The 24,890-nt window shown below is 31.7% G+C and overlaps 1 protein-coding gene and 2 long non-coding RNA genes across 8 annotated transcripts in view; 1 reads left to right on the top strand and 2 right to left on the bottom strand.

Moving 5' to 3' along the window:
* LOC105148577 (uncharacterized) overlaps positions 1 to 19,552 on the bottom strand; it is a 55,108-nt gene extending 35,556 nt beyond the window's left edge. For 2 of the 6 annotated variants that reach the window (XR_015548366.1, XM_087416392.1), the window contains exons 1-5: positions 19,154 to 19,552; positions 13,969 to 14,203; positions 13,749 to 13,898; positions 13,571 to 13,681; positions 13,002 to 13,128 (exon numbers count right to left, since the gene is read on the bottom strand). Coding sequence is in view for 5 of the 6 variants with exons in the window: in XM_087416392.1 (XP_087272518.1) it covers positions 13,002 to 13,128; positions 13,571 to 13,681; positions 13,749 to 13,898; positions 13,969 to 14,203; positions 19,154 to 19,248 (718 nt within the window). In the remaining variant the exon portion in view is untranslated. Of the gene's footprint in view, positions 1 to 10,447; positions 13,129 to 13,570; positions 13,682 to 13,748; positions 13,899 to 13,968; positions 14,204 to 19,153 lie in introns of those variants that run through there. The other 4 variants (XM_087416395.1, XM_087416393.1, XM_087416394.1 and 1 more) reach the window with 4 other exon arrangements.
* Positions 17,223 to 18,826, top strand: LOC147906512 (uncharacterized). Its single transcript, XR_015548369.1, has 2 exons — positions 17,223 to 17,473; positions 18,358 to 18,826. It is a non-coding gene; the product is annotated as an uncharacterized LOC147906512 (long non-coding RNA).
* Positions 19,553 to 20,403: 851 nt separating the features above from the next.
* LOC147906511 (uncharacterized) lies at positions 20,404 to 24,881 on the bottom strand. The gene is made up of 2 exons (XR_015548368.1): positions 20,990 to 24,881; positions 20,404 to 20,547 (listed from the first exon to the last, which is right to left on the bottom strand). It is a non-coding gene; the product is annotated as an uncharacterized LOC147906511 (long non-coding RNA).
* Positions 24,882 to 24,890: the final 9 nt, after the last annotated feature.

Below are 24,890 nucleotides of genomic sequence, written 5' to 3'. Positions count from 1 at the left end.
CGAATTCTGTTATCCTCGCGGAAAATATGGCTAGGTAAACAGACGGTTACCATGCACAACTAGTTTTGCGTGCAGAGTAACCATTGTCAATCGCGAGTCCGATCTTAGATTACGCTGCCGTGAGAAGTTATTCCATGCGTTTTATGATTTTTTAAGCGCGACGTGACGCCTGTTTTTTTAAGGTGAAATTGTTGTCGTCAGTCTGGGACGACAAAGCTTGGATTTTTAGTATTGCGTGATTTCGGTGCATTTATAATGTCTCTTGTCACTTTTCAGGCCTGCATTAAGATTGTTATTCCTTCCAGGTCGATTAGCGTTTTTGATTTGAGTTTTCGCGGAGCTTGTTCGGTCCCTCTTTTCAGATCTGTCAGACTGTTATTAGAAGACTTCGCTCGAGTCTTATACGCCAACCATAATCGCGACGTGGAGCCAATTCTTGCGAAAGAAAAGAATCGTGGCGTCTATAGGACGTAACAACTTTGTGCTTTTTTTTATTAATCGAGACAGTGCTCGTCGATATGGCGTTAATTCGATTATCGATCATTTTTTTAGAAGCACCGTTTAGAAAAGTGTATAAATTGAGTTGTATTACTAAGACGGATAAAGTCGATTCGATTATGGTTTTCTTTTTCAGAACGGTACCCTTACATTCGTTACAATTACCATTTATTATTTCCCATTTCGAAAATTTTAAATCAATTAAAGTTTGCACACCTTTTTTCCTTTTGAATGTCAACTGTATGGGTAATATTAGCAAACAACTCTTTTTCAGCATAGTTACATTTGGTATTTGAACAAGATATTACGTGCTTTAATTCGAGTTCTAATACATCATTGATTTCAGAATACGTCGACATTAGAGCCGTGAAAAATTCCGAATCCATCTTGTTGTGTCTTCGTTCTTTGAAGCGTTCTCCTACAGATCTTTTAACCGCTAGAATATATTGTAACACTTACGCTCAACATACGCGCAGATAGCATCAGTCAATGCGTTCAATACTTTATTTTTCAGTATTTGCCTGATACGTACACAATGAAACGCACATTGCAATATTACATTAGCATAACACGAAACATGATCGTCACTGCAGAAGCCCTACATTTTCCATGTAACTATACTTTCCAGTTCCTCGCAACCATAATTCTGTACATCATCAATGATATTAGATATGGTCCATTGACAGTCATGAATTTTCACAGCCTTTTTCTCGAAATTGATTTATGGTAGCTGAGCTTTGAAAATTTATCAAATGTAGGCCTTCCAGTGTACTCACTCGTGACAAATTTACATAAGTAGATTTGACCATCACTGAACACATTCGTTTCTAGATCTATCATTGCATTTTTACACGTAATTCCTTGACTTTTGTGTGTAGTTATTCCATAACTCAGAGACAATGGAAATTATTTCTGATGTACCACCATTTTGTGAAATACTTCGAATTTAATATCTACTTTCGTTATTGTGATTTCTTTGTTATCCAAAATAATAACTATTTTAATGGAATCAATACAATTTCGGATTCAGTTTTTACATTAAATCGATAATGGTTAATTAAATAACATTTTTTTCGTTTTTTTTTTAAATAAACCCGATACAAATTTGTAACATTCGTGTGCGAGAATGCACCGCGCGGAAAGATTTGAGTGAGAGAACGGCACACAGTTGATATGACGCACGACAGTAAAGAGAACTCCGTTTCTTTGTAATTTAACAAAAGAATTTTCTTTAATATGCTCAGTTAAGTCAGAAAATATAATTAATTAAATATTAGATTAACAGAATATCAAATGCGGTCACCTTTTCCAAATTGTAGTTGGAATCGCAGTGATGGAAAATCTCGGCGATTTTCTCGGCACTTCTCGAAAAGATTCGTTTTATAGCGGTTTTCACTAAACGGTTAGCACGGCGGTTTTACGAAGCGATATAGTAGCGAGACTATGACTCTAAGAACTCTAAGAACTTTTAGAAGTAAGAACTCTAAGAAGTCTAAGAACTCTAAGCGGTGTAAACGGTCTAAGCGGTGTAAACTATCTAAGCAATCTGCCCCGGAGGAACGGCGAGATCGAAGCATTTATTGCTTTCGGTCTGGGCTTTCTTCTTGGGAGAAATCCAATAAAATTTTGCCACAATCGTAATTATCACGTGGCATTGGTTGTACAAAATTGATTGGCGCTTTGGATTCTTTTCTAACGACGTTTACCGTAACAGTCATGCGCGACAGAAAATCCGTACGCGGGATTGGTGACAGCGCGTGACGTATTCGTCGGAGCGCGGCGCTCGCGTGCGCGGATTGAATTGTTCTAGAACTTTCGATTGTCCGTTGCCGGTGCCTGTTTGCGTGTACCGAATTGTTTTGAAAAGACTAGAGAACGACGAATCCCTGACTTTGACGAGGCTTAATGTCAGGCTCGAGATGAAATCACGAGCTCGCCTTGTGCGTGCGTTCAATAACAATTACTGTCGGTCGATCGAAGGAGTTCTTACCTTTTTTTTGAATTACCGATCTCAAACAATTCGATTTTGTCATTTTTGGCATCTGTTTCGTAATTTCTCAAAATCTGACAAAATCGTACAAATTCAATGATTCTAATTCCTTAGGTCTGCTTGGATAGTAATCATCGATGAGCGACGAACAATAAATATTCGCAGAATTTTCATCGAGAACTTTAATTTCATTAAATGTTTTAACTTTTTTATTTCTCATCTCATTAACATCAATCCATTTGACAATGGTGTCACTGTTTGTACCATACAAGAGATTCCCTAGCAGCTTTTAAAGCACCGCTTCTTTGTTATTCAATGAACGCATCGCAAAATTCCACAGTTTGATGCCAAAGGCTTATTGGAATCTATCATTGCATAGTCTGTAATGCATTTCTCCGACTTTGTCGTGTACTTTGTTAAGTATGAGTTTAAAAACTCTGATTTTTCTTCAATAAATTGTATATTTATATTACTCTCTCAGGTTAATTTAAACCGAATTATAATCGATAAATCTTTCCGACTTCTTGCGAGGAAGACATACAATCTGCTCTTATTGCATAAAGTTTTTCTACTCACTATCGAAGTGATGATATCTCTTAAAACGAAATCGTCAGTAATTGGTCGAGGAAAATCGAACCGACAATATTTCTGTAAATATTCGTTTTGATTTTTTTCGTACGCATGCAATACGAGTTATGTTTATGATTCTGATCAATTATAACCGTTTCGTTAACAACGTTAGCGAAATATTTTCATCTTTTGTATGTCATGTATTTTCGAATAAACGCAACAACTTCTTCATCCGGCGATTTTCTTAGCATTGGAGCATCTTTCCAGATCATACAACGTGCACGTGCTGGATACCTCTACTTTTCCAGTCGCCAGAAAGAGTGAATGGGTTATCTCTCCTACTGGGTTATCAAATTTGTTCATGGGACGAACAAATAAAATCAATCATGGCTTTAAATTTTATACACATGAATCTAGATGTACTTATAGGATCGTATGCGATTGGTTCGCTAATGTTCAACTTCTGTTTATCAGGATTCATATCTCGTAAATATTCACCCAAATTGGACTATTTCCATTCAGTAAGGCTCAAAGTTAAAAACAATGTCACCGAACCATAATGCATTTGACGTCATTGAACGGTTGTCACCAAAATTGATCTGTATTTCTCACTTTTGCAAAAATACTCATTCAATTCGATTCTAATCGTTCGTCTTTCAATTCATTCAAGTATCTACTAGCAGTGTATCTCTCTCGTGAGAGAGATAATCGCGATATTTAAAAAGAAAAAAATAAAAAAGATCCGCACGATCTTTACAAAAAATTACAAAAATCTTTACAAAAATTATGTAAAAACAATGACTTTCGCTTCCGTCCCGCACCCGTGTTGCAACTTTCCGTCGATTTTTGCACATGCAGGCCTCAACAACGTTGAGTTATCATCATAGTGTAATAGATATCATTTTTCAATTGTCGATAATTAGCATCATTGAGAAGAAAGAACAGATACTGTAGATTTAACTTGAATCTACTGTGTTTCGACAATCGCGTTCTGACAAATAAATAATCCGACAATGCAACAAAGTTTCTATCTTCCCGTTGTCCATTGACATCCTTGAAATATAAATCAGGAAAACACATGACATCCAGATATTTATAACGATTATCCATTGGAACATCTTTAATTTTCAACATCTGATAAAGCTTGACTGCAGATTCGTTATCGATTCTTTTCGCGTACATTGGGTATACTGTATACTGATCATTAATATCTGAATCTTTAGTGATTTGCGTGAGGAAAGCCTTACGTTTTAAACGGCTTGATCATTATTATCTTTGTTATGCTGTTCTCAATCACCTCGTCTATTTCATCATTGTCGCTTCCGTCACTGACGATCCGATATTCTGTTTCTTGCAACTTATCATTTATAAAATCGTCAGATGACGCTGGAAAACGAATTTCCGAGTGAGGATTATGGTTTTTCAACCATTGTAAAGTCTTATACATTTTATTAATATCCATCAAATTTTCCCAAACAACTTTAGACCTTTTGGTATAAATGGTCTTCGAAGATGTGCAATTCGTGATTCAAATTTATAAGATCTTCCGGAGGACATACTTTATCCAATGTTTCTTGTAAAAGCAGAAGCAAATGAAATGTTCTATTTTTTACTTTGCGGATCATTTGTCTGTGTGGCACATGTTTGTTCGAAACACAACCCATCGTTTGCACTACTTGGAAGCTGTTCACTCTCTTGATTAACATTTTTTCGTAATCATTGAAATCCGATAAAACATCTGGTAATAATTTTACGGCAAGATTATTCGAAATACAAGTAGGAGGCAACAGGCCTCTGTGAAATTTGCTCAAACAAAGCTTACAAATGAGTCCAGTATCGGTTGTGTTCTGTCACGTAAACTATCAGATTTTTCCAAAAAGGTTCATCCACTGTTTTCCTCAACTTCTCAAACTTAGAAACGTCTCTACTCATATAATTTTTCGCATGAGATGCAAGAGAGACATGGTAGATCCACTAATCGCTTTTTCATAACTTTAAACGCTTCGTAATTTTGTGAGAAAATCTTTTCCTCGTCCAAACTAACATTCGTTAAATTTCTTGGATAATATTTTGCTTTATTCTTTAAATCATTGGAGATTTCAAGCAATTTATCCATGTTGACGAATTTCAAAGCTGAAAACAACTGACGAAACTTTTTATAATTACCTATCAATTTGTAGACATTTCTTCGAATATTCCTCACGAAAAGAAAATGAAGCGATAAAGTACTTATCCTTGCAATGTATGGTTTGCACAGATTAGGATTTGCATAGCATTCCGGAGGATGTCCTAATCTGGTACTCGTATATGAAATGGAACAATTATGTGAAACAGAACAATATTAAAATATGGTTGCATTCTCACGTGAATAGGTGATGAAGGGTCCCATTCTTTATTTTCAATATATTCAACCCGCATGACTCAGATTTTGACGGGTCATGGGTGCTTTGAGGTTTACCTTTTTGAGATACAGCATAACGTGTCGCCGTATTATCGTGCAATTGCGAATATGGCGATGCACACGCTGTTGTCTTGCCCATCTTGGGTCGCGGAGAGGACGTCACTTTTTAAACGGTTGGGGCTCGATGGGTCCTTGACTTTGGATAGCCTTTTCATCATATTTCGGTTTCATCATATTTCGGTTTCATTTTTCTTTTAATTAATTTTATTTCTTTTTTCAATCTGGAATTATTACTTATTAACATAAACCTACGGCACATGATACTTCCGTCCCACTACATTTCCTGCAATCTTCGGAAGGTTAAGCGGTCACCCATCTCACGTTAAAAAATTATTAAAAATAAAATAGGAAATCCAATGACTCCGATGACGCTGACCGTGACATATAGTCAAGGTCAATGTAATCAAAGATCAAGGTAACGATCCTTAGTAACCATCGAAGGACAATTCATCTCTGATGACCTTAACCCTCCTCCCATACGTTATGAAGATCACACCGAACAATCTTCGAAAAATTATAGTCACCCATCACGCATTACAAAGCTATCCAAAAAAATTAAAATGACTCTGACATATTGTTAAAGTCACGACCATCGGACACTTCTCAGCACAGAAGATTGAAGTATGTTGCAATATTGCAGATTGCAATATAACATTGCAGAGATATTACAGAAATGTAAATTAACAACATGCCTGCAAAAGTCATGCCTGTAATATGCTCGCAGTACTCCACAAACATTGCAAAACTGTAATTCTTTAATTGTTACAATAATAATAATATAAAAATATAAATTTTTACAATATTTATGTAGTGCAATCTTTTAGTTTAACATCGTTTTTATGATATAATACTTAGTATAATTCATTTTATATTTAAATGAAAAATTTATTGATCTATTATTTCTATGATGGCCATTTCATTAGCTAAGTTTTATATTTATTTTAAATATGAAATCAAAAGATTGTATAATATCGAGTTTGGATACAATCGATGCATTATTATCAGATAAGACGATAAGCAATTAAGCTGCTGAAAATGATTTATCGAAATATTAATTATGTGATCAATGAGATATTTATGTGAACACAAGAATAAACCAGCGCCTGAACTTTATTGATTAATTTTATATCATCATTTTTTAATCGATTTCAATTGATTCGGAGTGGTTTCGAATTAAAAAAAATTATTGCGATTAACTTACCCATGATTAACTTACCAAGCGAACGAATTACAAATATTATCATTTGTAGTTCGGGGCACACACATACATGCTTTATCCTTATAAATAAATATCCTTCAGAATTAATACTATATTTATACTACAGGGTCCATTATGAAAGTAATGCGCATGATTTTATTGTGACGCGAATATCCATCGCAGCGGGGTAAAATGGGTCGGGAAATGTGGTGGGGGGTCTGCCCTTCCAAGGCAGCCGGTCGCCAGTTTGCTCCGAGCAGTCTGAGTGGAAAGATGTGCCTCCGCGTGAAGTGTGTTTTTCGACTTTGTAACACGGCGCGATGGAGCGTTCGCTTGAACAGCGATACGCCATCAAGTTTTGCGTGCGACTTGGAAAGAATGCAACCGAAACATTCCAGATGCTTCAAGAGGCCTTCAAGGACGACTGCATTTCAAGGTCACAGTCCGGGAGATGGCACAAGGCGTTCAAGGAGGGCCGGGAGGAGGTCGCCGACGAACCCTGTTCTGGACGCCCAACAACGGCCAGAACCGACGAAAACGTGAATCGTGTGTGCAAAGTTTTGTGTTCCGACCGTCGATTGAGCATCCAGTACATCGCTGACACCCTAAACATGTCCACATTTGCGGTACATGGGATCAAGCTCCACCATGACAATGCCCCCAGCCACACGGCCTTCATCGTTGCCAACTACCTGGCCCGGAGCAACACCCCGGTAGTCCCCCAGCCCCCTTACAGTCCCGACTTGGCTCCGTACGACTTTTTTTTGTTTCCCCGTCTGAAGAGAGAGCTGAAAGGAAAGCATTGGGAGTCCGTGGAAAACATCCAAAAGCATGTTACAACGTTCCTAAGAGACATTCCCATCGAGGAGTTTCAGCGTGCCTTCCAGGCGTGGCAGACACGTCTCCGCAAGTGTATTGATTCAGGGGGAGAGTATTTTGAAGAATTTTGAGCATTTGTACCGCTACGATCAATAAATCTATTTTTCCCAAAAAATGCGCATTACTTTTATAATAAACCCTGTATATCTATATAATGAAGAATTAATACTAGATCTATATATCTATATAATATTTTATGGTTTTATCATAAAAAATTACTTTTGGAAAGTACATGTCACTAAAAATATGATTTGTAGAAAAATTCAAGTTAGTGAGATATATGTATAGACATAGTTTTCATTTTAGAGAGTCTTCGTAAAAAATTTATCCAAATGCATTACATTGCAATATTGCTGGAACGTTTTGTTGCAATATAACAAAAAGCGGATATCTTAACATTGTTGGAATTTTGCAACAATGATTCAGTAACGTTTCGCAATCATCATACAATATTGTAATGTTTCAGTGAAATCATTCTGCAATGTTTCTGTGCTATATGGGTTTCAATAGGCAACCATTGTCCATTGAGAAGCTATTAAAATTAAAATGGACCATTCACCTCAGATGACCCTGATCCTCCCATACATTATGAAGATCTGCACACCGAATAACCTTCGGAAGGTTGTAGCAGTCACGCGTTACGAAGTTAAATAAAAAAATTAATACGACCTTGACTCACATTGTCAAGGTCACGACCCTGAGTGACCATCGGACACTTTCAGCAGGCAAAGGTGAGAGAGGACGAAAGAGAGTGATATGGGGTGAAAAAGAGAGGGGTGAGAGAGAAAAGAGGTGCATGTTATTGCAGACAGAGAAAAAGAAGAATAAGAAGAAGAAGACGTTACTTCATTTTTCACAAAAATCATCACTTTTCGACCGCTTGTATATTCAGAACGGCTTGACCGATTTTCATTTCGTTTAGCTCAAATTACTCGTGGCGATGTCGCCTTTCAGGATATATTACGTGCGATTCAAAATTTTTTATATTTTAGTAGTCCTGTATCCCCAAAAATACACTTTGATGGCTCGGGATAAAAGACTTGTAGTGTCTTTATCTTTTACTTTTTTTTTAACATGGCCGGGGCACTATCGCGTCTCCTGATTATCAAGAATGACAATATTCTTGAATATGATTGGTACCACAAATCTACTTTCTCTGGTAGGTACCTGAATTTCTTTTCTCAGCATCCTATTTCGCAAAAGAGAGGTACGATCATAGAAATGATTAATATGACTTTTTTGCTATCTCAACCTAAATATCATAAAAAGAACTTGATCTTTGTCATTGAGACACTTTTAAATAATGATTATCCGATTGATTTTATTTTTAACACAATTAATGAGCGCCTAAAATCTTTATTGAGTAACAAGACCTTAAAGCAAAACACGAATGATACTTCCGATGAAGATATTGTTAAGAAGTCATGGTTTACGATTCCATTTATTTCGAAGATTCTCAAATTCATAACTCAAAGATCTCAAAGACATAACTAAAGATCTTGATGTTAACCTTGTATTTTTTAGTCTGAATTCAATTCTTTTATTAAAACACATAAAGATCTTTTACTTAATAAAGTAAAGAACGTAATTTACAAGATATTGCAAGAATTGCGATGCCTCTTATGTCGGACAGACAAGGAGGACTTTAAAAACGAGAATCTCGAAATATTATAATGACATCCGAAGGAACACGAGTAATCATTCTGTTATTATCACGAACACAGATTGGATCTAAACCATGATTGGGAAGGCACAGAAATTGTTGATCAGGAGCAATTTTTGTACAAACGACGTATCTCGGAAATGCTACATATTCAGTTGCAAAAAAACAGCCTTAATTTGCAATCTGACATCGAATTTTTACATCACACATACATCTCGATTCAAACCGCGTGCCGTTATTGTTTTTAATATTTTTAACAGTCTAACATATGTTGGTAATACCGTCCGTTTTACTTATTAGTTTGTACACTGTGTATTCTCTTTGACTCATTTGACCGTCACAATATTCAGAACGGTAAATAAATTTATATCGCTAAATATGAATAATTTGCGGATCCTTTGTCTTTCGATTGATTTTTGATATTCACGTCTTTCATATATGTGTGAGTGCATTAATTTTTCATTATAAAAAATAATAATTGGTAACGTTTTTTATATCTGCACAGATTTTTATCTGTTAATCGTTGCCATTGGAATTATCAACCATTGCCAATAAGGAGATTAACTCTACTGTCTCGCCATGAAGAAGTGAGAATTTTACAACATACGTTCAGACAAATAATGGCCCGGAAGCAGACCGAAACATTTATGCGTAACTAATTATACTATAGCTTTCGACAATAAATTGATTTTTATTTTTGCACTGCGCAAAAAACTCTTATTGGCCCTTGTTTGTTTATATTATTCAATTAATGGATGATGTATTGAAGGAGCTACATATTTTTCACAAAATTAGAATTAGAAATTAGTAACTTTAAACACTTCGTTTGTACCTCTTTAATTGAAATAGTAATAGGTTCAGAAGCAAAAGGATTATCGATTACAAATATGTTTAGATTTTGAGAATCACAAAATTCTAAAAAAAAAAGACTGAATATTAATAATTGTCCTATATCGCAAAGATATACATTATTTTCATATCATATCATAACAGTTGTAACAAGAACCGTAATTTCATTAAAAATTTTTACAATACATTGTCTTTTATTTTTAAAATATCTTATATATATATATATACATGCAATTACTTTGTGGTAATGTAATATAAATATTATTTTATTATATAATAAAAATACTTCTTATATTACATGTTATATTTATGAGTGGGAAATTACAATTAACCGGTATGTTACCGATAACAATTATGTTTATTATTTGTAACATTCTAATTTATTGCACTTGTATAACATTAATATAATATATGTTTACTGAGAATAAGGCCGTAAGCTAATAAATCGGCCAATCACAATCGAGTTTTTCAAAATGTGAAATCGCAATTTTTATTATAATCGATTTGCTTGAGACCTTACGATTACGACTAAAATTTTTGTACGTATTGTGCATAATAGCAATAGTGGAACATTTGATGAAAAAATTATTTTTAATGAGGTGATTTTATAAACAAGGAATTAGTTCAACATGATAATAACGTTAATAAAATTTAAATTTAAATTATATAGAAATATATAAAAAAATTTAAATTATACAGCATTATGTAATATGAATTATATTACATAATGCTAAATAATAAAAATATCTGCAGTTATATACATTAGCAAGAATTACATACAGTAGTTATTCGTGCGGAGGCGTTACGACCGTTCTGCGCTGGAATTTGCTTTTGCACCCCATCATAAGGATTAGCTAAGTCTCTGAAACACCAATCCCCCGCCAACGGCAATGAATTAACAACTAAAGGAATTTCCACCAATTTGCATAACACAGGAATACGAATACAATAAATTTCATATTTTCTTTTGTAATAATATATTTGACGCTTAATGCAACATACTATATTATAATTTTTAACTTTAGTTTTTGAAAATATTCTGATTATGTCTTCAATTGTTACATAAGACTATGTAATCAAAATAGTTTCGCCAATTCTTTTTCAATTGATATCATAGCTAAATTACATGATCGCGTCTGCGTCATTGTATTTCTCAAATAATAATTCTTTATTATTTTTAATTTTGAAAAAAATGCCTCTGTAGTTGCCACAGACATTAGCACAGTTAATAAGATCTGTAACGCTATTGCTAAATTTTAAAATATTTCCAGAAAACTTTTAGCTAATTTATTTAAAATATCAAATAAGGTAGAGTTTTATATTTATAAGAATAGCGCTGCCTATTAAAATTTTGTGCCTCATTAAATTTTAATATAAAATGCGCCCTACGCTGATCGTACCTACTCAGTGCCTCATAACGCCTCCGTATTCGTGACAAATCTCTGGTTGACCATTATTAATGATTGCATACGAAAATATAGTAGTTAAATTTGTTCCATCTTGTTATAAACATACGTTATAATAGACGCTAATTTTATGAAAAATACTTACACAGGGTTTACAATAAAAGTCGTAATGATCGTAGGTCTTAAGTCATAAAAAATTGATTAACCACACAATTGAATATGAGAGCGTATTGAATATGATAAGAATAATCAATTATTGATCAATTTTCTACAATTTAAAATTCTACGATCGCTACAATTTCTATTATAGAGACTTCGTAATAAGAAAATAGACAGAGTTTGAGACTCGAAGAAATTGTGAAGATGTCAAAATTACGAAGTAAATAGCTAAAATTATTATGAACTATAAAGAATAGCGCTTTCACTTCTGGTAAAAATTCCAAGCATGTCCGTATATGAATTTGGACATCTGGTTAAATGTGGTTTCTTGCACTGGAAATCCTGTTATATCCAAAATACATTTGGAATTTCAGATAAGTTCTATGTCAACTCTTGTCTGCGAATCTCGTTCTATCCATTTTGGAATTCCAAATAATTCAGGATAAACTGAATACGAATCTTCATGTAATTACAGATCTATCTTTTATTGGGAAATCCATAAGTCACTAATTTAAACTCACTAATTTAGGAATACATAAACGGATTATGTTATTATCTGATAAAAATCAGTAAACTTTATATCGCGTAAATTCTTTGCAATATCTAACGTATTTAGAATTGCGGATATACCAAACAGACAACATTTTTATCTGAAAATTCAACTATATATCATAAAATGGAAATACTTATATAACCAGATTTAATATTACTTGGATGAACTTTACTGCTAGATAAAGACTGATTTGTCTATTCTGATGAGTGTATGTACTTTTTATTTGGACATAATTGGAATTTTTAGCAGGGATAAGTGTTAACATGACATAATCTATATCTGATTATATTCGTACACGAACGTGTATTATACTTATCGATTATATAACACATTAAAAAACAAGGAATTAATAAGGCTAATAAAAATGACCATAACTACAAAACGACACAGCCAAAGCGAGCGATAAAGCATACTTTTAATTTCTAGAGACTGAAAAAATCATCTGCATTAAGCATTAATTGAAGAAATCTTTGAATTAATTTTGTATATTTGTTAAAACTATAGTTTCCAATTAGCCTTGTGCGCATCTAGTATCCAATTGCTATCGAATCAACTATCGGTATAAATGTAAAACCGTCTCTAAAAAATTTGTTATATAATGCAGTAACGAAATATCAGTGATTATTTTTTCTATCTGATGTTAATAATTTTCTTATAAGGTTCATCTTTGCAGAAGACAATTTATCTTCCTTGATAAAGTGAACGGTCTTATGATTATCTATCATTTCATTTTCATCGTGAGAACTCTCAAAACATGAAGGACAATAGAGATCACCTGTACATCCTGTGCATTTATATAGATCTGATTCATTCACAGTTCGCGAGCACATGACGCATTCATTTTCATTCTCATCTTCATCTTCAGTTTCATCTTCATTATCATCTTGTATGTTTGGAGGAGTCTGTGTGATTTTTTTTTAATATAAATTTTATGTAGAAATATTAATAATTATTTGCTAAATTCAAATATACAGGATGTTCTCGACCTACGAAATCGCCCGTCAGCGATGTGCGCGGCAAGAGCCAATAAACGTCATAATTCGAGCTACGCGCTTGCCAAGCAATCCTTACTCTATGCGGCCCGCGCATCGAACGATAAGCGTGCACTTGATAGAAAGCCGGATGAACATGCTATCTTTAAAAATTAATACTTCATTAACTATTGCGAAAATTGCAAAATTGTAGAAGACTTTTTGACTCAGTTCATTTCACTCTACCTGCTCATGACGATCCCATAGATCGAGAATATCCTGTATAACTACATAACTTTTCAGAGCATAAATGACTGTAGAAATAAAATCAAAAAGAGCTAAAAATGCACGCTTATAAATCACGAATACATACATCTATTTCCATTGCTGAAATTTTGTTAATTAGTTCTGTGTTGTCGCTACTTGTCGTATCACATAACTTTTTGTAAATGTCAATTTCTTCCTTCATGCATTGATCAAAACGCTAGAAGAAATAAAATTGATGTTATAATTTTTTTTACATTCTAAACTTTATAACGTCATCCACTCACAGTTCTATTGCCATCATCCTGTAAGGAGTTGAGCATCTCTTCGATATCTTTACAAAGATCGCTAGTTGAAGGCAGCTCCATTGGCGCAAGATATTCCTGAATTAAATCCTCTGCTTTCTCTTGATTTGTTCTAGTATCTATTCGATATACCTGCAATAATCGATTTATAAAAATAAAAATCTACGTAATACAATTATATTTATACATTTTGTTTACATACATTTATGATGTTACTTCCACTGGCTTCTGGATTTTGATCTTTCAATAATGCCAATCTTTGCTTTATCTCCTCAACTGTAGGCAATGGAATGTTTCGTTCCTCATCTTTTAGCTTTCGTAATCTGTCCACAATCTGTTGATCAGCCGGTTCTAATCCCATCTTAAGTTTGTCCCAGTGACTTGTATGTTTATAAATCACTATTGGAGGCTTTACTGGATTTTCTAATAAATCTAGTCTATTAAAATATTCAACATTAAAAAAATGTTATTTTTTAAATATAACAATTATATAACATTTTTTAAAATCAATAATAATAGAAATAAGTTCCCAAGAAAAACCAATATATCAAAAACGAAAAGGGAATTAAATAATAGCGTATAATATAATAAGTGCGCTATTATATTGTAAAATACATAAGGTTTCTGACGTTAAAACTCCTGAGTATGCAGCTAAGAACTTTGCGTTGACGGTGGCGACACAAAATCAGACGATGGTCTGGCGAAACCTAGCCACATACTCAAGCACGAGTCCATGTCCGTGTGATCGCCTTCGGTGCACCGAGAGTGAGACAGCAAACTTCTTCTCATACTAGCCGCTTGTTTCAAGTAATCGAAAATGTTTTTTCGATAATCTCGACCACTCTGCGGCCCTCGGCATCAATAAGGGAGGAGCATTCGAAATAACATATAAGTTTTAATAATTTGTAATAATAGTGTATCCTTCCCTTTAATCCAAAATAGTAAATCATGTTAAAGCGACAACAATAATTTACGATATATTTAATTGTTTACGATTTTTCATGTGCATTTATATACCTCCTTCAAACTTGAGTAGCAAGAATAGTTCAGTGGAAATAGAATTTTATCGGAAAAAAATTATAAACCAGCACTTCTCTTCACAAAAATCTTTGAAAGACCATCAAAAAAGAAATGCCTATGTTTGAAACTCGGGACAGAAATATGTGAAATAAAATCGAACAGTTGCAAAAAGCATGTTTTTCGCTTATAAAACGAAAGATATTGATTATATGGAAAAAAGTTCAGCATAAAAAATGTAGGTATTTGTAGAACTACTTACAAAATGAGACGTGGAACATTAAAATCGATCTATTAGTTAAATAGAAAAAAAAATAAAAACCATCAAATAAGGCCTCTTTTCACTCGCTCATTGAGATTTAAACGCAAAGCTTTGCAATTCTTGTAAAATGTAGCCTTTGTAATGACGAAAAGATCTAGCCCTGAGCGAGTCTGAAATATTCATTAGTTTTTGCAAAAATCATTTGTTCACTATAAACCTGTCTGCGGAAAACTTAGTTTCTTCATCTTAGAACAGTCGCCATCAATTTACAGCAGTGATTTTTCTTCTTTAAGAGTTGCACTATCACGTACACTTAGTAGCAAAACGATTTTTTATGGTTAAACTGACTTATAAAACGACTTTGAAAAGTGGATATCTTTTTTCGTACAAAAAAATGAAATAATTTTGTTAGTATATATCATATTAAATAGCCGTGTGAAACATTCGACAGCTGACATTTTTCTACGAATTAAAAAAAAAAAGGTTACCCTCCTATTATTAGGAGCCGAGATAACAATTTTTTTTTTAAATCGCTATGGCTTTAATTTTTAAACTTAAGAGTTCCGTCTGGCACCAATTTGTCAAGAAAAAATTGCATTTGCAGTTCTTGAATTTTTTGCTGCCGAAAAAATTTGTTTAAATCATTGGAAAGTTGAGGAACGCGAGCGAGGCAGCGCGTCGGGCGGAGTGGAGGAAGATCGGGCCACTCGGAGACTCGTGCGATCTGATTTCATGTGTTAAAATTTGCTAAATTTACATTTTCTCATCAATAAATTGACGTAGAAACATAATTTTTTTTAAATCTGGGATAGCTCCGCGAGATATAAAACAAATAGCTTAACCAAATGTTTCGCAAAGTAATTGTAACCATGAAATTTTTCGTTTCTTGAATTTTTTTTCTGTTTATTATTTTAAAAAATTACGTTTTGAATATAAAATGTCTGATTAACAAACTTAAGTCACATATTAACGAAATTATTCCATTTTTTTATACGAAAAAAAAATACCCACTTTTCAAAGTTGTTTTATAATAAGTCAGTTTAACTAAAAAAATCGTTTTGCTACTAAATGTACGTGATAGTGCAACTCTTGAAGAAGAAAAATCACTCCTGTAAATTGCTGTGCGACTGCTCAAAGATGAAGAAATTAAGTTTTTCGTAGACAGATTTTTAGTGAACAAATGACTTTTTGCAAAAATTAAGAAACATTTCAGGCTCGTTCAGGACTAGATTTGTTCGTCATTACGAGGGCTACATTTTATGAAAATTTTGAAGCGTTTAAATCTCAATGAACAGAGAGCAAGTGAAAAAAACCTTTTTCGGTGGTTTTTTTTCTATTTAACTAATAAATCGATTTTAATGTCTCTTATTTTCTAGATATTTCGAATATCATTTTTCAGGCTGAATTTTTTTCCATACAATCAATTCCGTTTTATAAGCAAAAAATGTACTTTTTGCAACTATTCGATTTTTTTCGCATATTTTCTTCACAAGTCTCGAGTCTCAAACATATGCATTTCTTTTCTGCTGGCTTTTCGATGATTTTTGTGAAGAGAAATGCTGGTTTTTATAATTTTTTTCCGATAAAATTCTACTTCTACCGAACTATTCTTGTTACTCGAGTTTATAAAGGAAGTATATAATGCGCAAAATCGTAAACAATTAAATATTTCGTAACTGCTGCGTTTTAACATGATTTATATTATTCTGAATTAATGGAAGGGATACACTATTACAATTTATTACAACTTATATGTTATTCAAAATGATCCTCGTCCCTTATCGATGCCGTGGGCAGCTGAACAGCCGAGATTGCTGAGAAGGCATTTTTAGTCACTTGAAACAAGTGACTAGTATGAGAAAAAACTCGCTGTCTCGTTCACTTTCGGCGAAGACGAGCACATGGGCTTATGCTTGTATGTGTGTTACAGCGCCGCATAAATGACTGAACTTGTAGGCGTGGAAAGTGACGTTTTGGCGACGAAATTTATGTTGCATGCTATTTCGTTATTATTTGCTTAATTGTAAAAATTTGCTTGTTTCGTACTTATCGAAATCATAATTATCGATGAAAACTAAAGTTATCTTGAAATTTTATATGTAAAAGCGTATATTTTATTCGTTTCAACAGCTGTCGGATCATTTACTAATTGTCAAGGGAGGAAAGAACAGTTTTCATCGATTTTTATAATGTTTTAAAGCGATCTCGTCATTTCGTTTCATCCAAAATTGTCTTTATTTAAAATGTCATGCAACATAAATTAACGTATCATTCCTTGCTTCTGACGTCACGATTCCAACATGGCCGCCATGACTAGTCAGGAGCCCTAAATTATAAGACAAAAATCAAAGTGGACATTAGCAATTAATCATGATCTACAACACCTTTATAGAAGTGACACTTAAATTTGCGTGCGCATAAAATCAATGTAATAAGTATTTATTGTATAATGCGATTTTGCGACTATTATTTTTAATTTGTGATCGTTAAAATTTGTACACTGAGGATGACTCATGAAGGGTCGAAACGTTTGTTTTTATATTAATTAACGTTAATTTATACATTATATAATATTATTATATAATCAAGAATAACTAACTTAGCTCACTAATCCTTTATTTTTTTATATTGAATTTGTTATTCTAATAACTATTATATTCATTTAATTGACTATTCATTGTGGATGTGCAAGTTGCATTAATGTGATGAGTGACAGTCTACTTTTTTCTTTTGTTTCTTTAAAAAAATATATTTTAAATATCATACAAATAAAATAAAACAAACCATACGAAAATAATAATAAATAATAGCTATTAACATTAACACGTTTCGATCTGCTAAGAGGTCATATTCATTGTTTATTGGAATAATTTTGGAAATAATAAAATTAATTATCGAATCCTAATTAATGTATGCTAGATGTTGAGTGCTGTCTGTCTTTTATATAGATAATTGTATCACATCTCGACGTTTAAACCGTCATTTTAGATTAATTAGGGTTCAACAATTAATTTTATAATTTTCAAAATTATAAGCAATGAATATATAAGCAATGAATCTCGTAGCAGGTCGAAAAGTCTGTGTGTTAATAGCTATTATTTATTATTATTTTCGTGGCTTGTAGCTCTATTTTATTTGTATGATTTATAGGCTCGTTTGGATTTATATGGCCCTTTTAAGTCAATATTTTTATATATTTATTTTAAATATATCTTTAATATTCTCAATTTCATTACAACTTTATTACGTAAGAGTTACTTGTTTCTTTCTGATCAGTAAACTGGGAATGATGAATCATTGGAATCTTTTTAGTATGTTGGATCAGAGTTGAATGGTTGGCACCATGGTTGATACACTACTTCCACAAAATAGAATTATTATGTTCAATTCCGATGAGAATGACTTAAAGTAAGTTGAACCGCATATAGATATTATACACCTTTATATTAAAAAAATGGACTTTTAAAACATCTCCATTGTTAAACTTGTCCACAAAGTACTGCGCTGACTCCTCCTACTTCTCTTTATATTCTTGTCTTTAATTTGTTAAATAAATACTTAAAATCATTTAGTAATTATATCTCGTGATGCGAAAGCCAAAGAGGACAAAATTTTGTCCAGGATTTTGCAAAAATGATAACGACAACATATCTGAATGATATAAATCGGATAAAAAAATATGTACATATATTCATATCTACGCATCAAGTGCATTTACGAACTTATTGATGTTATCTCATTTTATTATTATATAATTATAAAAATCTATATTCTTCCACAATATATACATTTTTTTTATAACATTCATTTATTTAAACAAAATAATTTTTACATAAGCATTCTTCTTTTTGTAAAGAATACGCTGTAGCATCTCTTTCATGACATGGTAGTGTCCCTTTCATAATAATATAGAAAGGATGTTTTTAATGTATTAAACTTTAAAAATATACTTGACGGGAAACACTATCGCGTCTCCTGATAGCGCACTTATTATTCCCATTAGTTCTTTCCTTTTTTGTTATATTTTTAAATATATATATATATATAAATATACACTTTACATAGCAAACTATTTGCAAATCATAGCAGAAAAAATCAGTTCTCTTACTTCATAGTGATGTCAATTGGTGCAAGTAGTTCTTCAGTCACGTTAGGCATTGAAGCATCATTCGCAGCAATATTATTGGAATTTGACTTTTTCATTCTCAACTTATAACAAACATCCACAAACTTTCTTTCTATCTATATTAGGAATATCGCGGTAATTATTTAGATGAGTCTTCCACAGCTTAAAAATCAATGAAATTTAGATTTATTCAATGCGTTTTTGTATAAAACAAAAGAATTTGGAGGAAAAAATGTCGCTCTGCCCCGAAAACCGAGATATTGTTAAAGTTGACATCTACAGTATCGACAACTATCGAGGTTAAGGAATTTATTACATCTACGCAATATGACGTACACTACAATGCGTAGTGAGAATCATGAAGTCTGTTCTTTTTAACTAAGGGTTCGTTCATACGATCTTTGTAGCGCCATAATCATAAGCATCGACTCGTTCATATGGAGCTACTTTCTGACGCTACTGAAAATTGTCGCGGTTGTCGCGAATATGTTCATATGGGCGAATTCGTGGCGTGACAGAGAAGAGCTGCGGATGCATTCAGACCGTGGTGTAATAAAGAAGAATTGTGCTCGTTAGATATAAAAAAAAATTTTCACCAAATTTTCACCCGTTCTGCGCATATATGGCATTGAAACAAGTCGCCTTCCATATTGGAAAATAATAGTAAAGACTGACGCATCACTTGTGATAAAATTTCATAAAAAATGGCAGCACGGTAGCGTTAAAGGGTGTAAAATCGCAGTGAAAATGCGAAAATAAAAAAAAAATTTTTCTCATTTCCAAAAGAGTAATATTGCAGCAAAGCTTGTGACAAGGAGGTTAACCTAAAAAGTGATAGATATATAAATTAAATGTTATTAATATTTACAAATTTTTTTTATTGCAAAATATAATTTAATTTAAAAAATTTATTTAATTAAAAAAATGTTTCAACACGTATTTGTTCCATTCATTTCCTTACTGCAAAGAAAACCTCAAATATTATAAAGATTCTCCAACAACCAGTGTTGGAACAGATATACTGTTTGAAAGATATAAGTATAGATTACGTACAAAATGTATTTAGGTATAAATACAGATACATTTTTTTATAATTACCTAAGTATAGATTACCTAAGTACAGATATAAGAAAAAAGTATCCGAAAATTTAAATACTTTTTAGGTACTTAAAAAAAAGGAAAAAAAGAAAAATGGGGAAGTAGGAAAAAATACAGAAAACAAGAAGAAAAGATATAAGCAAAATGCTACATTTTATTTGTTTGTTTTAATACATAAAAGAATGTCTCGATAATGAAAATTTAAGTCGAAAACAACAAAGTGCGTTCATATACAGGAGGTTCCCGATCTACGAAATCACTTCTCATGAGCGGGTACACTGAAATAACAAATGATTTTGTTATAGGAACAAATCAAGGGAAAACAAATGTGGTATTTGTTAAGAAAACGATCGATTAGTTATTATTGCAAATTAATTATTTCTCATTCGTCAATGTAACAAATAATCAATAGTATCTCTAGCAAATAAAAGGCTCATATATATGTATACATAGAAGTCGTAGACGATCGTACGATCTCAAATCGAAAGAAATTGACCAATTCTAGTTAAGATAGAGTGAGTAGGAGCTACGAGAGGAGCATGTTGGAGCATGTTGGAGCTTGCGACGCGAACAAACCTTATGATTTCTATGATAAACGATTCTAAAGTCTATCTAAAAGATAGGTTAGGTTCTATATAATTTGCTTTTATTACTAATAATTAGTTGGTACAGCAAACTAGTAGCAATCACAACAAATCAATTTTGTTGTCACATATTTACCGATTACTTGTTAAAGATACTGATGGCTTGTTAAATTAATAAAATCCTTTCTTTCATTGTCAGTAGAACGGACTAAACTAAGTCAAAAAGTCCTTTATCATTTTGCAATTTTCGCAATACTTTAGGAGATATTAATTTCTAAATGTCACTAAATAAGTACATATCCGTGCAGACTACCATCAAGACTACACTTATCAGTTGCAGTTAATTATCACGCGAGAACTACTTGGTAGGTGCGCTAAGCGCTTTAACTCGAGCAGCGCGCCTATCAAGCAATCATTATTTCCCGCAAACAAGCAATGGGCGTATACTTGGTGGTAATCCGCGTGGATACGTGCTCATTAAGTGATATTTAGAAATTAATATCTCCTAAAATATTGCAAAAATTGCACAATGGTAAAGGACTTTTCGACTGACAAGGGAAGTTTCACAACTGTCCAGAACCGATTTGATTTTCTATGAAATATGTTGTTAAACACGATAATCTAAGAGACACGTATTTTTTATACGTGCTCTAAATCATGGTTAAGAAGTGAAACACCCCTTTGAAAAAAAAAACAATATTTTTCTTTCGAGGCAAATATCGTCGGAAGTATAAAAGATGGAAAAAAATTTTTTAAACAAAAGTTGTATGGTTTCAAGAGTACTTCAATGTTGTAAAAAAAATTTTTTTTAATTTTTTTGTTAACAATTGTTAAAAAAAATTTTTTTAATTTTTTTTCTTCACAACATTGAAGTACTCTTGATGATTTATAATATAGTATAGTAAAGATTTATAGTAGATATAATAATTAAAAATTAAGTTTATAATATAATATAAAACAAAATGTATAAGTACCTTGTACTTATGTATCTAAAACTTAAAAGATACTGTATCCAAAAATAACTAGATACGGATACAGGTATCTTCGCCTATAAGAATCGAGGTAATGCACTTAGATACAGCTAAAGTATCTAGATACTGTATCTAGATACAGTATTTAGATACTTTAGCTGTATCTTTTATCTAGATATGTTCCAACACTGTTAACAGTGAGAAGTATTTTACCAAATGCTATTCCTACAGAAAACATATTTTGTGATCAACCTAATAATGACATTTTAGAAGAAATAAATTATAATTCTCTACAAATAACTCCAAATAAAGACTTAACCTGTAAAAGAAATACAAAAAATGAAAATACAAAAGAAATGTAAATATTAAAAAAAATAAAAGTATAAATCTATGATTTGTTAATATTTTTCTTAAAATATTATGTGAAATATTATAATAAAATATTATGTAATGTACTTATTTATTTATTTACTGATAAAAAAAAATGTAATATCAAAAGAGGTTTACACATACGAATTTGAAATACAAAGCTCGCTAACAACGTCAAATGAAGTTATTGATGATCTTCATACCAAAAATATAAATAGTCTAAATTTAACACTATCTGTACAAGAACAAACAACTGTTTCTAAAAAATAAATTGAGTAAGGAATTGGAAATTTTTTATTGTTATAAAAAAATTAGAGTAAAAGTCAGAAACGAGCAATAATAAGATATAAAGTTAAAATCTTTTAAGAATTTTAAGCACGACCGTATATGTGAATCATCAAATACGAAAAGAAAGCCAAGATCAGTCAAATTTTGGATGTTACATTAAATGTACAAATAATACATTATATATTCTTTAATTAAATCAATTTATTCCAAATATAATTGCGAGCCGATAACATTCAGTTATAATTCCCTCTAAATTAAATTAGAAAGAAAGAAAGAAAGTAAAAAATTTGTTGCGAAAAATGTATTAGCGTTTCAGGATAATTGTGTTGAAACCGAATGTTATATCAATTATATCTGGAATAAATTGATTTAATTAAAGAATATATAATGTATTATTTGTACATCTAAAATTTGACCGATCTTGGCTTTCTTTATCGTATTTAAAATCTTTTATAACTTTAATATTAAGAAAGACATTTATTTTGACTGAGTCTTCCTTATATTCATTACTATAATTAAAAATCAATTGTCTAATGCATTGATACGTAAGGATCAAAATTTAACTCAATAAGTCAAAATGTTTTCTTAATAAACGTCTTTCTTAATATTATAGTTATAATAAAACAGTTTAACATTACACTTTATTATTGCTCGTTTTTGGCCTTCACAATAATTTTTCTATATATGTTTGCATATGCGAGCCGACATCTTTTACATTATTTTATTATTATGTTACTTTTTAATAAAATATTTATATTATTTTGATTTTAAATAACTAAAAACTAACTTTCATCCTATTTATATAACATTAATATCACAGCATTCAAATTTAATATTCAAAGGTTCATTAGAAAAATCTGTTACTTATTTGTCAATAAATGTAACGTAATTTTTTTAAATAAATAATTTTAATCTGCAAAGAGAATATATTATTTAAAGAAACAAAATTTGTATTAAAAAAATAGTATTTCAATTATAATTTTTGTTTTTATTCATAGCATTTCTAATAAGTATTTGAAGCAAATTTAAAAATGGATGTTTTTTTATATTATGTATACTGGAAAGATACATGATTAATACAAAAAGTTTTCGAAAAAAATACTTTTTTCTTTACAGAATATAAAGTATATTATTACTTAAATATATCTAAAATAAATGTAATGTTACATATTAATTTATTTTAAACTAGCAATCGTATTATTAAATAATATTATTAAATAATATTTACTCTATGATTTATAAAGTTTATTAAATTATATTTTTTTAGCTTTGAAAATAAAATAGTAAAACTAAAGAAGGAATTACAGCACAAAAAGAAAGAAAATAACTTACTCCGTAAAAATATAAAACGACTGCAAAAAGAAATCAAAGTTACTGTTAATCATATAAAAAAAGTCAAATGGGACATAGAAGACATTGCTTCAGCTATTGCATTAAAAAGTGAGTCCAAAAGCTTATAGATATTAAAAAAAAAATAACTACCCCTTATCCGGATTATTAACACTTCTAACTGGGCATCTCTCGTTTAGATTTAAGCGAAGATATTTTAACAGAGATTTTGATTCTTATAAAACGCAAGTCAAATTCATTCTCAGACTTTCAAAAACTAATTATACTGTGTTTTGATGAAATATATAATATATATCTCACAAAATTAAAATTGACAAAAGCTGAACAAGCAAGGCTCATAAAACAGATTAGCATTGCTCGTGGTTTATTTAGCAAATGGAAATAAACAGTATTACAGTTACGATCAGCCTCTTACTTCGTCTATCATTACTGAAATCATTAAAAATTTATACGATGCAAATTATATTGTAGTTGCGATAACCATGAATTTAGGTATAGATAACAGTAAAATTTAGAAAGAATGAATATGGGAATAAACGAGGGACAAAAATCTTTTTTCACACATCCAAGTGATAATGATTTAGAAATATTTATTTTTACGGATGGACCTTATTTATTGACCTTATTAGGAATCATTACTTAGATAGGGGATTTTTAATAAGAGATAAGCATGTCAATAAGACATGCATGGAAAGAATGTTATCAATAAATAATAGAGATTTAAAAGTTATGTTTAAAATAATTGAAACTGATTTGATTGCTGGTCAGGCAAGATAAAAAGTATCAACGGCTGCAAAACTGTTTCCAAATAACAGCTAAAGCTATTAGATGATGTAGAGAGAAAAATTTTCTTTACAATAAAGAAACTTGAAAAGAAAGTGCTGACGTTTTTGAACTTGTCAACGATTGGTTTGATATATTCAATAGCAAATGTAAAGATGAATCTCGATGATCATTTTCATCTCAAATAGATACATTCATTGGATATCGCGTGTCGCGCACAACGCACTGGTGTGCCGGAGGCATAATGCCTACTGCACATTGAGCGCGATAAGCAAC

Source organism: Acromyrmex echinatior, unplaced genomic scaffold, assembly GCF_024713525.1.
Source record: "Acromyrmex echinatior isolate Ae372 unplaced genomic scaffold, ASM2471352v2 Scaffold22, whole genome shotgun sequence".
NCBI lineage: Eukaryota > Metazoa > Arthropoda > Insecta > Hymenoptera > Formicidae > Acromyrmex > Acromyrmex echinatior.
The sequence above is the reverse complement of the archived record's forward strand: the minus strand, read 5'-3'. Positions and strand labels throughout refer to the sequence as shown.